Source organism: Ailuropoda melanoleuca, chromosome 9 (genome assembly GCF_002007445.2).
Source record: "Ailuropoda melanoleuca isolate Jingjing chromosome 9, ASM200744v2, whole genome shotgun sequence".
NCBI classification, from domain to species: domain Eukaryota; kingdom Metazoa; phylum Chordata; class Mammalia; order Carnivora; family Ursidae; genus Ailuropoda; species Ailuropoda melanoleuca.
Genome location: NC_048226.1, coordinates 27093543 through 27112157, shown reverse-complemented (window position 1 = coordinate 27112157; position 18615 = coordinate 27093543). Strand labels below are relative to the sequence as shown.

The 18615-nt window shown below is 42.7% G+C and overlaps 1 protein-coding gene across 2 annotated transcripts in view; it reads left to right on the top strand.

Moving 5' to 3' along the window:
- Positions 1-18615, top strand: part of CYFIP1 (cytoplasmic FMR1 interacting protein 1) — a 125851-nt gene that overhangs the window by 96291 nt on the left and 10945 nt on the right. For both annotated transcript variants that reach the window (XM_034667994.1, XM_034667993.1), the window contains exons 27-28: positions 11648-11720; positions 12273-12367. In XM_034667994.1, coding sequence (XP_034523885.1) covers positions 11648-11720; positions 12273-12367 — 168 coding nt within the window. The remainder of the gene's footprint in view (positions 1-11647; positions 11721-12272; positions 12368-18615) is intronic.

Sequence of the window (18615 nt, the reverse complement as noted above, 5' to 3'; positions counted from 1 at the left end):
ATATATATATATATATATATATATATATATATATATATATATATATATATATATATATGTATGTATATGAGTATGTATACACACACACATATATGTGTGTGTAAATATATACATATGTATAAATACATTTATTGTATAATAAAAATATGTATATATGTTAAAATATGTATAAATAAATATATATATATATTGCCAGGTAGTCCAGGGTTGGACGTGGATATCTCTGGGAGCTGATGGCCTCTCATCAGGACCTGCATCTTTTGGCTTTCCCCTTTGTTGCTGTGTTCCTGGGTAGACCCTTTCCACATGGTGACCTGTGACCCACTAGAGTCATAGGGTGGGCTGGGCAGTCCTGCAAAGAGCAGGCAGGCTGGCTGTGGAGCCAGCAGGCAGCTGACATCCAAGGCAGCCTTGCTCCAGGAACGTTAGGGAGAACTGAGTCTTCTACTGCAATACCTGTGACATTTTCTTTTTTTAAGATTTATTTCTTTTAGAGACAGAGAGCGCAATTAGGGGAAGAGGCAGAAAAAGAGAGAGAGAGAGAAGCAGACACCCTGCTGAGAGCAGAGCCCAACACAGGGCTCAGTCCCATGACCCTGAGATCATGACCTGAGCCAAAACCAAGAGTCAGACACTTAACTGACTGAGCTACACAGGCACCCCAATATTTGTGAATTTTTAACAACCAGATAAGTTAGGAAGATTTATTTTTTTTGAAAGATTTTATTTCAGAGGGAGAGTGATAGAGCACGAGCAGGGTGGAGGGGCAGAGGGAGGAGAAGCAAATTCCCAGCTGAGCAGGGAGCCCAATATGGGACTTGATTCCAGGAATCTGGGATCATGACCTGAGCTGAAGGGAGACGCTTAACCGACTGAGCCACTCAAGCGCCCCAGGAAGAATTACTTTATTTTTATTATTATTACTATTTTTTTAATAATAAAATTTTTTATTATATTATGTTAGTCACTATACAGTACATCCCTAGTTTTTGATGTAAATTTCCATGATTCATTACATGCGTATAACACCCAGTGCACCATGTAATACATGCCCTCCTTACTACCCATCACCAGCCTATCCCATTCCCTCCCCCCGCCGAAGAGCTCAGTTTGTTTCCGGGGTTCCATAGTCTCTCATGGTTCATTCCCCCTTCTGTTTATCCCCCCTTTCTTCTTCACTTTCTTCTCCTACCGATCTTCCTACTTCTTATATTCCATAAATGAGTGAAACCATATGATAATTATCTTTCTCTCCTTGACGTATTTCGCTTAGCATTATCTCCTCCAGTCTCGTCCATGTTACAGCAAATGTTGANAGAATTCGTTCTTTCTGATAGCTGAGTAATATTCCATTGTATATATGGACCACAGCTTCTTAATCCAGTCATCTGTTGAAGGGCATCTCGGCTCCTTCCATGATTTGGCTATTGTGGACAATGCAGCTATGAACATTGGGGTGCATATGGCCCTTCTCTTTACTACGTCTGTATCTTTGGGGTAAACACCCAGTAGTGCAATGGCTGGGTCATAGGGTAGCTCAATTTTTAACCTTTTAAGGGACCTCCACACTGTTTTCCAGAGTGGCTGTACCAACTTGCATTCCTACCAACAACGTAGGAGAGATCCCCTTTCTCCACATCCTCTCCAACAGTTGTTGTTTCCTGCCTTGTCAACTGTTANTTTTTAACTTTTTAAGGGACCTCCACACTGTTTTCCAGAGTGGCTGTACCAACTTGCATTCCCACCAACAATGTAGGAGGGATCCCCTTTCTCCACATCCTCTCCAACAATTGTTGTTTCTTGCCTTGTCTATCTTTGCCATTCTAACTGGCGTAAGGTGGTATCTCAGTGTGGTTTTGATTTGAATTTCCCTGATGGCTAATGATTTTGAACATTTTTTCATGTGTCTGTTAGACATTTGTATGTCTTCATTGGAAAAGTGTCTGTTCATATCTTAGGCCATTTTATGATTTGTTTCTTTCTTGTGTATTGAGTTTGAGACGTTCTTTGTAGATCTTGGATACTAATCTTTTATCTGTAGTGTCGTTTGCAAATNCCAGTCCTTTATCTGTGGTGTCCTTTGCAAATATATTCTCCCATTCCGTGGGCTGTCTCTTAGTTTTTTTGACTGTTTCCTTGGCTGTGCAGAAGCTCTTTATCCTGATAAAGTCCCATAAGTTCATTTTATCTTTTATTTCTCTTGCCTTTGGAGATGTGTCGTGAAAAAGGTTGCTCTGGCCGATGTCATAGAAGTTGTTGCCTATGTTCTCCTCTAGAATTTTGATGGATTCCTGTCTCACATTGAGGTCTTTCATCCATTTGGAGTTTATTTTTGTGTATGGTGTGAGAGAGTGGTCAAGTTTCATTCTTTTGCATGTAGCTGTCCAGTTTTCCCAGCACCATTTATTGAAGAGACTGTCTTTTTTCTATTGGATGTTCTTCCCTGCTTTGTTGNCATTGAGGTCTTTCATCCATTTGGAGTTTATTTTTGTGTATGGTGTGAGAGAGTGGTCAAGTTTCATTCTTTTGCATGTAGCTGTCCAATTTTCCCAGCACCATTTATTGAAGAGACTGTCTTTTTTCCACCGGATGTTTTTTCCTGCTTTATCAAAGATTAGTTGCCCAAAGAGCCGAGGGTCCATTTCTGGGTTCTCTATTCTGTTCCATTGGTCTATGTGTCTGTATTTGTGCCAGTACCATGCTGTCTTGGTGATCACAGCTTTGTAGTACAGCTTGATATCTGACAATGTGATGCCCCCAACTTTGTTTTTCCTTTTCAACAATTCCTTGGCGATTCGGGGCCTTTTCTGGTTCCATAGAAATTTAAGGACTCTTTGTTCAAGTTTTTTGAAGTATGTCCTCGGTATTTTGATCGGGATAGCATTGAAAGTGTAGATTGCTCTGGGNGCATTGAAAGTGTAGATTCCTCTGGGTAGCATGGACATTTTAACTATGTTAATTCTTCCGATCCATGAGCATGGAATATTTTTCAGTCTTTTTGTGTCTTCTTCAATGTCTTTCAAGAGTGATTTGTAGTTTCTACAATATAGATCCTTTACATTTCTGGTTAAATTAATTCCAAGATAATGTATGATTTTTGGTGCTATTGTAAATGGAATGGATTCGNGTGTTATTGTAAATGGGATGGATTCCCTAATTTCTCTTTCTTCAGTCTCGTTATTCGTGTATAGAAATGCAACTGATTTCTGGGCATTGATTTTGTATCCTGCCACCTTACTGAATTGTTCTATAACTTCTAGTAGTTTGGGAGTGGATTCTTTTGGGTTTTCCATATACAGTATCATGTCATCTGCGAAGAGAGACAGTTTGACTTCTTCTTTGCAGATTTGGATACCTTTTATCCCTTTTTGTTGTCTGATTGCTGTTGCAAGGACTTCTAGTACTATGTTGAATAATGCGAGAGTGGGCATCCTTGTCGTGTTCCTGATCTTAAGGGAAAGCCTTCCATCTTTTCCCCATTCAGAATGAGTTTTGCTGTAAACTTTTCATAGATGGGTTTTATGAAATTGAGGAACGTGCCCTGTATCTCTACACTCTGAAGTGTTTTAATCAGGAAAGGATGCTGTATTTTGTCAAATGCTTTTTCTGCATCTATTCACAGGATCATATGTTTCTTGACTCTTGTTGATATGATGTATCACACTGATAGATTTGGGAATGTTGAACCATCCTTGCATCCCAGGGATGAATCCCACTTGGTCATGACGGATAATCCTTTTAATGTACTGTTGGATCCTATTAGCTAGGATCTTGCTGAGAATTTTGGCATCCATATTCATCAGGGATATCGGTCTGTAATTCTCCTTTTTGATGGGGTCTTTGCCTGGTTTGGGGATCAAGGTAATATTGGCCTCATAGAATGAGTTTGGTAGTTTTCCTTCTGTTTCTATTTTTTGAAACAGCTTCAGGAGAATAGGTATTATTTCTTTTTTGAAAGTTTGGTAGAATTCCCAGGGAATCCATCAGGAGCTGGAGTCTTGTTTTTTGGAAGGTTTTTGATCACTGCTTCAATCTCTTCGTAATTAATCGGTCTGTTTAAAAAATCAGTGTCTTCCTGTTTCAGTCTTGGTAGTTTATAGGTTCCAGGACGGCCTCCATCTCTCCAGGTTGTTTAATTTATTGGCATAAAACTGTTGATAAAAGTCTCTAATGATCCTTCCTTTTTCATTGGTGTTGGTTGTGACCTCTCCCCTTTCATTTCTAATTTTATTAACTTGGGTCCTTTTGTTTTGAATAATTCTTGCCAGTGGCTTATCGATCTTATTTATACTTTCAAAGAACCAGCTTCTCGTTCTATTGATCTGCTCTACTGTGCTCCTGGTTTCTAATTCATTGATCTCTGCTCTTATCTTGATCAACTGCTTTCTTATGCGTGGATTAGGCCTGTTCCTCTGTTGCTGTTCCAGCTTCTTGAGGTGAGAATATAAAAACTGCATTTTAGATTTCTCTATTCTTTTGAGTGAGTCTCGGATGGCTATGTGTTTTCCCCTTAGGACTGCCTTTGCAGTGTCCCGTAGGTTTTGGACCGTTGTGTTTTCATTCTCGTTGGTCTCCATAAATTGTTCAAATTGATTTTTGATTTCCTGGTTTATCCAATCATTTTTGAGTAGGATGGTTCTTAGTTTCCAAGTGTTTGAGTTTTTCCAAATTTTTCCTTGTGATTGAGTTCCAATTTCAAAGCATTGTGGTCTGAGAATATGCAGGGAATAATTTCAGTCTTTTGGTATCAGTTGAGACCTGTTTTGTGACCCAAACATGATCTATTCTGGAGAACGTTCCATGTGCATTCGAAAAGAATGAGTATCCTTTTGTTCTGGGGTGTAGTGTTCTATATATATCTATGAGGTCCATCTGGTCTAGTATGGCATTCAAAGCTCTTGTTTCTTTGTTGATTTTCTGCTTAGGTGATCTGTCTGTTGCTGATAGTGGAGTGTTGAGGTCCCCTACTTGTAACATATTATCATCTATATGTCTCTTTATTCTGTTTAAGAGTTGGCTTGTGTATTTTGCTGCTCCCCTGTTGGGGGCGTAGATATTTATAATTGTCATATCCACTTGTTGGATACATCCTTTAAGAATAATATAGTGTCCTTCTGTATCTCTAACTATAGTCTTTAGTTTAAAATCCAATCTGTCTGATACGAGAATTGGTACCCCAGGTTTCTTTTGAGGTCCATTGGCATGAAAAATGGTTTTCCATCCCTTCACTTTCAGTCTGGATGTATCTTTAGGTTCAAAATGAGTCTCTTATAGACAGCAAATGGATGGGTCATGTCTTTTTATCCAGTCTGCAACCCTGTGGCTTTTTATGGAGCATTTAGGCCATTCACATTGAGAGTGATTATTGAGAAATATGATTTTAATGATGTCATTTTGCCTGTAAAATCTTTGTTTCTATAGGTTGTAACTTTCTGTTCTGTATCAGTCTTGGGGCTTTTTTACTTTTATAGAACCCCCCTTAATATCTCCTTTAGGGCTGGTTTCATGGTTACGAAATTGGTCAGTTTCTGCTGATCCTGGAAGGTCCTTATCTCTCCATCAATTCTGAATGACAGCCTTGCTGGATAAATGATCCTTGGCTGCATGTTTTTCTCTGAAAGAGCTTTAAAAATGCCCCCCTAACCCTTTCTCTCATTCCAGGTCTGTGTAGACAGGTCTGACGTAATTCTGATACCTTTGCCTTGGTCCGTGAGAAATTTCTTTGCTGTGGCCACTTTCAATACTGTATCCTTGGACCTAATATTTGCGAATTGCACTATGACGTGACATGGCATAGGTTTGTCGTGGTTGAATTTGGGAGGGGTCCTCACTGCCTCTCGGACACGAATGCTTGTTTCCTTTGCTATATTAGGGAAGTTTTCAGCTACAATTTGTTCAAATATCTCTTCTAGACCTCTGTTTTTCTCCACCCCTTCGGGGATGCCGATGATTCTGACATTGGAACGTTTCATTGAGTCAGTAATCTCCCGTAACCTACATTCTTGAGATTGGATTTTTTTGAGTCAAGTTTCTGTTTCAGCTTTCTCTTCTACCATCTCATCCTCTAAATCACTAATTCGTTCTTTTGCCTCATTTACCCTGGCCGTCAGAGCATCTAGTTTTGACTGCATTTGATTCATAGCATTTTTAATTTCTGCCAGATTTGCTCTCATTTCCACCCTTAGAGATTCTATATTCTCGTTAATATTTTCATTGATGTTTTTTTCAAGCCTACACATCACCTTGACCGTTGTTACTCTGAACTCCATTTCTGATAATTTGGTTATATCCATATCCATCAGTTCTGTGGCAGAGGCCACAGACTCATTATTCTCTTTGCTGGGGGGGGGGATTTCTCCTTCTTGTCATTCTGATGAGGAGAGGTTGCGGGGTTGTCCAGAGCCCAAATTACTGACCGGGACCCAGGCAGCATGCTCTTCTTTTATAGGGATCTTAGGGATGTGGGCTTCTTGATTTTTCAGCCTGCCTTCTGGGAGAGGGGACTGCTGTGCTGATACTCAGGCAACCCTGTTTGGGTAGTCTCCCTGTCCCCTTCGAGGGGGGGTGGGGATTGGCACACTGTGAGCTGGTATTTCCAGGCTTTTGTTCTCTGGCAGCTTTCCCTGGCGTTTTTCTGTGCCTCTTCTGTGAGTCAGAGCAGCAGTGGCCAAATCCTAGCCTCTGTCTCAGAGCAGAGAGATTGCAGTCCGCTTTCCACTGAGCTCTCTTGGCCATTTTAACTCTGTTTCTCTTGGTAGTGCTAAAGCCTACAGCGTCCTGGGTTGTGCACCCCACAGCTGGCATCCCAGCCCTCACTTCCAGGGCCGGCGCGTCTCTGTCCTTTGTGTTTCTAACAATGCCAGCCGCCCCCACCTGCGCTCCCGAGCTCCCTGTATGGTTCTGGGGCGCGCCGGAGCGCAGGTTTCAGTCTGGTTGCATGCACGCTCCCAGCTCACGGTCTCGGTCTCAGTCTGCTCTCTCGTGGGTGCTGGTCTGCGAGTCTGCCTGCTCCCCCGTGCAGGTGGCTACCGCTTCCCGACACCCCGACACGGCGGCTCCCCTCCCCCTGCCGTTTATCCTCCAATATCTGTGCGCGGATTCACGGCTCCCCGCTTCGTACCTCAATGCTCAGCACTGGAAATGTTCATTTGTAGAGATCCAGATGTACCTTCCTGTGTCTCAGGCTTATTCCGTGGGTTTTCAGGATGGTCTGGTACCTATCCAGCTCGACTCGGGACCAGCTGAAAGAGGGGACCCCTACTCCTCCGCCATCTTAACTCCCAGCTCTGTCCAGGAAGAATTACTTTAAATCATAATCTCTTATCATGAATTTTAAATATTTACTGTAAGAAGATTCCCTTCACGTATTAACTTTTCCTGAACACTCAACATAAAGTGCAATTTTTCTTGTCCATGTGTGTCTAAGTCTGAAGGGGTTTTTTGTCCCTGGCTTTAGGTTATGGCAGGGAGCTCCAAGTTTTACTGAGGGAGGACTGCCTTATGGAATTTACTTACTTAGTGGCAGACAACCATTAGAAGGCTGGTTTTTCCTCTTGGTCTAGTTGTGCTTTTAGGAAATTAGATAAACTATCAAAAGCTTTTCTCGGGGTGCCTGGGTGGCACAGCGGTTAAGCGTCTGCCTTCGGCTCAGGGCGTGATCCCGGCATTACAGGATCGAGCCCCACATCAGGCTCTTCCTCTATGAGCCTGCTTCTTCCTCTCCCACTCCCCCTGCTTGTGTTCCCTCTCTCGCTGGCTGTCTCTGTCTCTGTCAAATAAATAAAATCTTTAAAAAAATTTAAAAAAAAAGCTTTTCTTCACCTATGAAGTAGAAGACGTCAAGGGTCCTTGTTGGACATAAAAGAATTATAGAACCATAGGGGCTCAATGCTGGAAGGGCAGAACTCCTTTCTCAGCAGCTCAAAGGAACAGTCTATGCCCATTGTCGGGTCAGCAATTGGACACTCATTGGCTTTTGGATGGAGTGTGATGCTGTATTACAAACTTAGAAAAAGAGTGATCTGAAACCAGTGTGAACCTTGCTGCCTAGTTCCTTTAGTTATGTCTGTTGCATATCTCTCAAGACAAGCAAATCCCTTGTGAGAGTTGTTCAACACTCTTAAAGACCTCACCACAATCCAGTGGGAATTGGTGCCTCAACAGTGGAGGGATCCTCGAGGCCTCAGGGGCCTGGTGAGTGCTGGGTCTCTAGTGCCCACTCGACACACGTCCCCCTCATCTCCCTTCTGAGACCAGGCCTGTGTCTTAGGTATATACTCTTGTGCTTCATTAGCTCCTTTGAGTGGCAAGCACAGTACTGGGAACCTAGGAAAAATGTTATACGTAGTTGTCAGTTGATTTGAAAGCAATCTTTGGCTTCTAAGTATATGAATATTTCTGAAACAGTGAATGACAAGAGCGTCATCTATATCCTAGTCAAGTGTAGCAGATCCCAGGGCCCGTGCTTGAGGCATAGTGAGCACCATGCATGGCTTTCTTATGGACACAGTGGCCCTGCCCTACAAGATTGCCTGTCACCAGCCCTCCTCACACCCTCTGATCACTGTCACCCCCTCTCTTCTCCCCTCGCTGGATTCCCTTGTCCGTGCACTTGTGCAGGTGGTGAGAAGCCAAAGTTTCTGTGTTGGGCAGGTCTGCTGCCAGGTCCGGCCCCAGACTGGAATTTTGTGGTGTTGCTTTTGTCCTTTTGGAAGTAGGAGGTGCTATTTCCTACAGATCCATCAATGTGAAGCTCTCCAAGGTTGAAGACGGCATGGCTATTCTCATTCTGTCTTCAGTGGTTATGCCCAAATCCCACCAAACCCAAGGACAGGTTTGAAGACTCCAGACACCGATCTCTTCTTGGTGCTTATTTTGGACTGTCTGAGGAAGGTGGTAATGTGTCTTGGTATTTGTGTAGGTTCCCATTACTATAAATGGAGATACTCACATTGTCACATTAGAAAAGTGAGGTAACTGACCCAGCTGCCAGGGCAGCAAGCATGTGGGAGGGCTCCCCAGGGGCCTGACCATGCTGCCATGCAGTAGTGGCCCCAGCTGGCACCAGGATTGGATTCAGTAGCCAAAAATGTTGATTTTACTTATTCTGAATTTGTGTATTGCGTAGATAGATTTAACTTTCTGAAGAAGTTTGTTTCATTTTGCTTTTCAAATTCTGCTCCCTAAAAACCTAGCCTGGTATAAAAAAGATGATACACACACACACACACACACACTCGAATACTCCTCAACCATCAAAAAGAATGAAATCTTGCCATTTGCAGCGGACATTGATGGAACCAGAGGGTATTATGCTGAGTGAAATACGTCAGTCAGAGAAAGACAAATATCAGATGATTTCACTCATGTGGAATTTAAGAAACAAAACAGATGAACGTAAGGGAAGGGAAGGAAAAATAAAATAAGATAAAAACAGGCAGGCAAACCATAAGAGACTCTTAACTCTAGGAAACAAACTGAGGATTGCTGGAAGGGAGGTGGGTGGCGGGGTGGGGTAATTGGGTGATGGGCATTAAGGAGGGCACTTGATGTAATGAGCACTGGGTGTTACATGCAACTGATGAATCACTAAATTCTACCCCTAAAACTAATAATACACTATATGTTAACTGAGTTGGATTGATTGATTGATTAATTTTTAAGATTTTATTTATCTGACAGAGATACAGAAAGCAAGTGGTAGGGAGGGGCCACTGAGCAGGGAGCCTGATGTGGGGCTCGATCCCAGGACCCTGAGATCATGACATGAGCCAAAGGCAGATGCTTAACTGACTGAGCCACCCAGGCATCCCTAACTAAATTGGATTTAAATAAAAAAATTTCTAAAAACCCAAAAAAACCTAGCCTGGAAAGTTTGATAATGTAGTTGTTGGGTTTTTTTGTTTGTTTGTTTGATTTTTTGTTTTTTTAGTTTATGCATGCGTGTGTTTAATAAACTTTTAATTTTAGAAGAGTGTCAGTTGCTTGTTTGTTTTAAATGCTGGTTTTTGTAGCTATTCTCAGTTTTTCTGGTTTGGTTTGGGGGCAAAAATTTGAGCTCATTGGTAATAGCACCTGGAAGCAGCACAGCTGGATGAGCCACCCCCTCTTGAGTGGTTTTGCTGGCCTGCAGGCTCTTTTAACTGCCTGCAGAGCTCTCCTCTGTGGCTCTGCCCCCAGCATTCCTGCTTGGCAGCTGTTGTCCCTGAACCAAGTCTCCCATCTGCTGTCCATTGGCCTGACCACTTTCTTGTAGTCAGTCACCTTCCAGCTGCCCTCCTACACTCTGTTGGTGCAGGCCAGCCATTCACTCCTCTCCATGTTGCTTTTTTCACACAACAGTATATATATGCTGGACATCATTCTACATTAGGAAGTGGTGACATTTCTTATCCTTTTTGTAGTTGCATAGTATTCCACTGACATCACCCTCTTCATGTGTTTGCATAGCACACAGTCATCATCTGATCCCATCCCTTTTTTTAGCTTGTTCCTCTCTCCTCCCCCAACATCATCTTCGCTAGAATAGAAGGCCCAGGGGAACATGTCCTGGGTACACTGGCCCAGAGGTGGCTTCTACTACATATATTCTGCATAGGAGCTCATGCTTTGCTGCTGGCCTCAGGAACGGAAGACAGGGTGTGGAGGGGTCAGTCTCCTTCTTGAGTGTCCTGGTGAACAGGTTGCAGCTGACTGGCTGCTGCACTAGGTTAATGTTACGTGACAAATAGAACCCTCACTTTGATAAGTACAGAAAGTCTTCAGTTCCTCTTCTTGGTCTTAGCTTAGCCATCATCTGGGGAAATTCTCAGAAGGAAAAATATCACTTGATATATGTCTTGACTTTCTGAAAACAGTTTGTTTAGTAATTTGTTATTACTGTGGGATTATAAGATTTCAAGATGGGTGTAGAGTAGGAGGCATGAGAGAGAGCTCATTCACATCTTCTGCCTGCCCCAAGGTGAACACACCAATCTTCAGGGCCCTCAGAGTCTGGAAAAATGCCCTGTTCTTGACCACCTTTGGGTTTGGGATAAGTTTTTAGGAGTCCTGCAGCCCCTGTGATATCAGAGGTAAATGTTCCCTCTACACAGCAATATTCTGGAGAATGGGTCTTCTGTAGGGTTTTTATTACATCTTGAGATGTGTTGCGATCCAAAAGCAGGTTCAGAGTGACTGCTTAGAACTTTGTGTATAAGAGTGATTCTGCCTTTCCTTCTGCATCTAGTGCTATTCACAGAGGAATTACCCTTCTTCCTGTCTTAGGTAATGGTATCATGTTACAAACTTCTTTAGAGGCTGGTAGCAAATAACAGATTAGGGTTGCCAGACTGGTAAATCCTGGAAAACAAAGGCCATTGTTTTCAATATTCAGTACTGGTTTTTACTCATGTCTGTATTTAAATTAATTAAAGTAAATACAATTTAAATTCAGTTATTCAGGTGTACTAGCCATAATGTGGCTGGTAACTGTGTCAGTGTATAGCACAAAGAACATTTCCATCATCCCAGAGAGTTCTGCACCGTGCTGCTTATAGTATTTGTTTTACACTAAATGGCAAAGATAGATCTTGTTTTCAGCACGACTTCTCTGTCTGTCTTTGTGGTGAGGTAAACGTCCTAATGCAGTCCTCTTCTTTTGCTCTAGTCTTTAGAAGAAGTGTGTGACCTGTTGCATGCAGCCCCATTTCAGAACATCTTGCCGAGAGTCCACGTGAAAGGTGAGTCTGTGTCCCTTACCAGGGAGTCCAGACTGCCCTTTGCAGTGGTGACACTTGGTCCTTGTGACCAGAGAACTTAGTGCCAGTTTTGTTTGAGTTTGGTGCCTGTTCAGTCATAACTGGAGGTAGTTCGTAATGTAACATGATTAAATTAATATTGAATAATTGAAGTATTAAAGGCTAAATGATATGTCTTGGATGTGCTTCAAAATAGCTCCTACGCTGTTGTTTCATCATGTCATAGATGTTGAGTATCTATGAAACAGGACTGTCATGAGTTGGTACTCATGCAGCAGATGGGTACAGAGGGTTTTGTACTGTTCTCTGATTTTGATTACATTTGGAATTTTTGTGTTTTAAAAAATAAACAGAAAATCAATTCTGTTATTCTGAATTAAAATATCAAATAAGCCAGTTCTGTAATGTTCAGAGAGAGTCTGTATGTATAATGTTAATTTAAGAAATCTTTCATTTGTTTCTTCAACAAAACTAAACTTTAGCAATCGTTTTTCCTACAAAGGATCAGAAATTAAAATATTTTTTCCACTGCAGAGGGAGAGAGACTTGATGCCAAAATGAAAAGACTGGAATCAAAATATGCCCCACTGCATCTTGTCCCTCTGATTGAAAGACTGGGGACCCCTCAGGTAATGCATACTATGACAGCTGTCTCAAGCCTGCTATCCACATCAGGCTACTGGCAGGGCTGGGGCTTCAGAATACAGGCTCTGGGTGACCCACCCTGGAAGGCATCATGAAGTTGGGTGGGCCTTCTCAGGCCTCAGTGTCTCCAGTGGTGTTTGTAACAGGACCTTGTTACAGAGTGGTTGGGAAATTTGAATGAGCTAACCTTTGCAAAGGGCTTAGGACATTACCTAGCTCATAAGACGTACATAGTAAATGTTACTTCATGAAGAAGACTTTTTTCATAGTTTTTTAATAACAGAAGAAAGTGGGAGTCTCATACAGGAGACAAGGCATCAGGGACAGTTCCATGATTTTAATAAATCAACTTAAGCTAGGTCCGGGTTTCTTGGTTGCAGCACTGTCCCCAGTTTGGACCAGATAACTTTTTGTTGTGGGGGTTGTCCTATGAATTGTAGGATGTTTAGCAGTATCTCTGGTACAACAGCCTCATGGAGATACAGCACAGAAGCAGCAGTTTGAAAAACGCCTGGGGCAAATGAAAAGGAAACTAGTTTACTCATCTCACAGTGTGTCTGGTAGAACAGAGAGATCCTTGAGAGACTTCTCCAGGAACAAAGGAGCAGGCACCATTTCCATCCCCTGCCCCCCAGTATAAACACATGGCCACCTGCAGTAACCAGCACCATGCTTGACACGCAGCTACCTAACTTGCTAACACTGTCGCCCTGCTCCCCTGTGCTGTGCTACAGCAGCTCTGCAACCTCCAGACAGGTCTTCCTCACTCCTGACACAGGAACCCTCCAGCAGAGGATTGGTGCTACACAAACCTTGCTAACACCACCATACTGTGGTCCCCCAGTTCTCACCTTTGCAGCTCTGCCCCTCAGTACACTCTTGGCTGGAGCTCATCTAGGGCGGTGCCACAGCCTGGCAGTGTGCAAGCACCTCGATGGGGCCAGCACCACTTCCAAGTGGCTCTTACCCTGGAGAGAGGGAAAGATAACCACACACACCAGTCAGAGGGCCCAGCAGTGGCTGGGGGCAGACAACTGGTCTGCCTGCAGGCCCTGCCAACAAAAGCTCAGGGGACAACACAGGGAAAGCACACTTTAGTTTGGTGCTACTGCATCTCTGGTAAATGCCTAGACTCAACTCAAGCCATATGTGGCACGAGACTGGCTCACTAACACCACAGGGACCAAGCACTCCCCACAATATGCAAAGAGGGCCACTGAAGACAACTAGACTGAAGGAAAAAGCAGCTCAGCCACAACAGCAGGACATGCACAACACATATAAGACACACCCTGAAGTGCCAGGTTCTGGTGAACGGGATGCTGCATGGCAGGGGCCTCTTCTTCATAAGGCCACTACTTTGAAGAGCCGGAGACATAGCTGAATCTCCCAGCACATAGAAATGGACACAGAGAGTTAAAGAAAATGAAGACAGAGAGGAATATGTCCCAAATGAAAGAACAGGACAAAAATCACAAGAGATCTAAGCAAATGGAGATCAGTAATATGCCTGATAGAGAATTTAGAGTAACCTTATAAAGATACCCATTGGGTTAAAGAAAAAGGATGGAAGACATCAGTAAGAACCAATCAGAGATGAAGAACACAATAAATAAAATAAAAAATACACTAGCTGGAATAAGTAGTAGGCCAGAGGAAGCACAAGAAGGAATCAATGACCTGGAGGACAGAGTAATAGAAAGTAGTCAAGCTGAGCAGGTGAGAGAAATAAAATTATGCAAAATGAGAATAGATGTAGGGAACTTAGCAACATGGTCAAGTATAACAACATTTGTATTATAAAGATCCCAGAGAAAGAGAGAGAAAAAGGGCAGAATATTTATTTGAAGAAATAATGAATGAAAACTTCCCAAATCTGGGGAAGGAAACAGAAGTCCAGATCCAGGAAGCACAGAGAGCCACCAACAAAATCAACCCAAGGAGGTCCACACCAAGACACATACTAACTAAAATGTCAAAAAGTAGTGATAGAGAATTTTAAAATCAGAAAGAGAAAACTGTTACATACAAGGGAAACCAAATAAAGCTATCCGATTCTTCTGCAAACTAGAAAAGAGTGGCATGATCTATAGATTTACCATGCTGAAAGGAAAAATTCAGCCAAGAAGACCCTATCCAGTAAGGCTATCATTCAGAATAGAGGGAGAGATAAGTTTCTCACACAAACACAAGTTAAAGGAATTCATGACCACTAAAACAGCCCTACAAGAAATGTTAAAGGGGACTTTGAGTGGAAAGGAAAAACCATAAGTGAAACTAAGAAAAATAAGAAGCACAAAAGCAGTATAAATAAACATATCCATAAAAGTCAAGGGACTCACAAAATAAAAGGATGTCAGGTATGACACCATATACCTAAAATGTGGGGAGGGAGGAGTAAAAAATGGGTTCAAACTTAAGCAACCATCAACTTAATATAGACTGCTATATGAAAAGATGTTAAATACAAACCTAATGGTAACCACAAATCAAAAACCAGTAACAGGCAAAAAATAAAGAGAAGTGAATCAAAGTGTATCACTAAAGAAAGCTGGCAAGCTCTGAGAGAAGAAAGCAAGAGAAGAAAGGTACAGAGATAAACTACAAAAACAACCACAAAACAAGTAACAAATTGGCAATAAATACATACCTATCAATAATTACTTTGAATGTAAATGTATAAATGCTCCAATCAAAAGACACAGGGTGACAGAATGGATAAAAAAACGAGACCCATCTATATGCTACCTGAAGAGACTCATTTCAGACCTAAACACACATGTACATTGAAAGTGAGGGGATGGAGAAACATTTATCATGCAAATGGATATGAAGGTAAAGCCAGGGTAGCAATACTTAAATTGGACAAAACAGACGTTAAAACAAAGACTATAACGAGATAACAAAGAAGAACATTGTATAATCATAAAGAGAACAATCCAACAAGAAGATAAAACAGTTGTGAATAATTATGCACCCAACATGAAAGCACCTAAATACATAAAGCAGTTAATAACAAAGTAAGTAAGTGGCAGTAATACAATAATAGTAGGGAACTCTAACACCCCACTTATATCAGCGGACATCATCCAAACAGAAAATCAACAAGGAAACAGTGACTTTGAATAACACACTAGATTAGATGTATTTAACATATATTCAGAGCATCCATCCTACAACAGGATACACATTCTTCTCAAGTGTACACAGAACAGTCTCCAGAATAGATCACATATTAGCCCACAAAACAAGTCTCAACAAATTATAAAAGACTGAAGTCATGCCACAACACGGTGAAATTAGAAGTCAACGACAAGAGAAAATCTGGAAAGACCACAAATAACATGCTACTAAACAATAAGTGGGTCAACCAGGAAGTCAAAAAGGAAATACAAAATTACATGTTAACAAACGAAAATGAAAACACAATAGTTCAGGTTTGGAATGCAACAAAAGTAGTTCTAAGAAGGAAGTTTATAGCAATGTAGGCTTACCTCAAGAAGCAAAAACAATCTCAAACCACCTAACCTTACATCTAAAGGAACTAGAAAAAGAACAGCTAACAGAACCCAAAACCAGCAGAAGGAAGTAAATAATGAGTATTTGAGCAGAAATAAATGAGATAGAACCTTAAAAAAGTATGTAATGGAATAGATCAATGAAGCCAGGAGCTGGTTCTTTGAAAAAGTCAAAGTTGATAAAACTTCAGCCAGACTCATTTTTAAAAAGAAGAAAGGGAAGACTCAAAAATCAGAAATGAGAGAGGAGAAATCACAACCAACACCACAGAAAGACAATTATAAGAGAATATTATGAAAAATTATATGCTAACAATTGGACAACCTTGAAGATATAACTTCCTAAAAACATTTAACTTCCTGAACCTGAAACAGGAAGAAAGAGAAAATCTGAACAGACCGATTACAAGCAGTGACATTGAATCAGCAGTCAAAAAAGCGAACAAACAAAAGTTCGAGAACACAAGTCAAACCGAAGATGGCGGAGGAGCGGGGGACCCCTTTTCAGCCGGTCCCCTGAGTCAACCTGGATAGGTACCAGACCAGCCTGAACATCCATGGAATCAGCCTGAGACGCAGGAAGATACATCTGGATCTCTACAAATGAACATCTCCAGCGCTGAGTATTGAGTGATGAAGCGGGGAGCCGTGAAACCACGCACAGATATCGGAAGATAAATGGAAGGGGGAGGGAGCCACTGCGTTTGGGCGCCGGGAGGCGGTAGCCACCTGCACAGGGGAGCGGGCAGACGGACGGCACCCGCGAGACAGCAGACTGAGACCGTGAGCCGGGAGCGCGGGCCACCAGACATCTCACGGAACTCCGGAATCCCGGTGTGCTCACTGGATCCAGACTGAGACTGGGAGCTCCGGGAGCGTGCGGGGCGGCTGGCGGTGTTAGAAACACAAAGGACAGAGACGCGCCGGCCCTGGAAGTGAGGGCTGGGACGCCGGGTGTGGGGCGGTGTGCTCACTGGATCCAGACTGAGACTGGGAGCTCCGGGAGCGTGCGGGGCGGCTGGCGGTGTTAGAAACACAAAGGGCCGCAATCCCTCTGTTCTGTGACAGAGGCTGAAATTCGGCCGCTGCTGCTCTGACTCTCAGAAGAGGCACAGCAGACTGCCAGGGAAAGCTGCCGGAGAACAAAAGCCTGGAAATACCGGCTCACAGCGTGCCCATCCCTATCCCCCGTCGCAGGGGACACGGAGACTCTACCCAAACGGGGTTGCCTGAGTAGCCACGCGGCAGGTCCCTCCCCCAGAAGGCAGGCTGAAAAATCAAGAGGCCCACATCTCGGGGAGCCTGGGGGCGCAGTCATTGAGCGCCTGTCTTCGGCTCAGGGCGTGATCCCGGCGTTCCGTAAAGGAGTCCCTCATTGGGCTCCTCCGCTGGAAGCCTGCTTCTTCCTCTCCCACTCCCCTGCTTGTGTTCCCTCTCTCACTGGTTGGCTCTCTGCCATATAAATGAATAAATAAAATCTTTAAAGAAGAATCCCACATCCCTACGATCCCTATAAAACAAGGGGCACGCCCTGGGACCCGTCAATAATTTGGGCTCTGGACAGCCCTGCAACCTCTCCTCATCAGAATGACAAGAAGGAGAAGTCCCTCCCAGCAAAGAAAAAACAGTGAGTCTGTGGCCTCTGCCACAGAAATAACGGATATGGATGTGACCAAGCTATCAGAAATGGAATTCAGAGTAACAATGGTCAAAATGATGAGTAGACTTGAAAAAAGTATTAACGAAAATGTTACCGAGAATATAGAATCCCTAAGGACGGAAATGAGAGCAAATCTGACAGAAATTAAAAATTCTTACGGGCCAAATGCAGGCAAAACTACAGCCTCTGACGGCCAGGGTCACCAAAGCAGAGGAACGTATTAGCGAATTGGAGGATGGGTTAGTAGAAGAAAAAATGAAAATAAAAGCTGGTCTTAAAAAATCCATGCCCACGAATGTAGATTACGGGAGATTACTGACTCTATGAAATGATCCAATGTCAGAATCAATCGGCATCCCTGAAGGGGTGGAGAAAAACAGAGGTCTAGAAGAGATATTTGAACAAATTGTAGCTGAAAACTTCCCTAATCTAGCAAGGGAAACAAGCATTCGTGTCCAAGAGGCAGAGAGGACCCCATCCAAGCTCAACCAGGACAAACCTACGCCACGGCATGTCATAGTGCAATTCGCAAATATTAGATCCAAGGATACAGTATTGAAAGCGGCCAGGGCAAAGAAATTTCTCACGTACCAAGGCGAAGGTATCAGAATTATGTCACACCTGTCTACACAGACCTGGAATGAGAGAAAGGGTTGGGCGGGCATTTTAAAACTCCTTCAGAGAAAAACACGCAGCCAAGGATCCTTTATCCACGCAAAGCTGTCATTCAGAATTGATGGAGAAATAAAGACGTTCCAAAATCGCCAATCATTAACCAATTTCGTAACCACGAAACCAGCCCTACAGGAGATATTAAGGGGGGTTCTATAAAGGTAAAAAGGCCCCAAGAGTGATACAGAACAGAAAGTCACAACCGATACAAAAGAAAGACTTTACTGGCAACATGGCATCTTTAAAATTCTTTATCTCAGTTCTTAGTGTCAATGTGAATGGTTTAAATGCTCCCATAAAAGGCCACAGGGTTGCAGATTGAATAAAAAGAAATGACCCATCCATTTGCTGTCTACAAGAGACTCATTTTGAACCCAAAGAT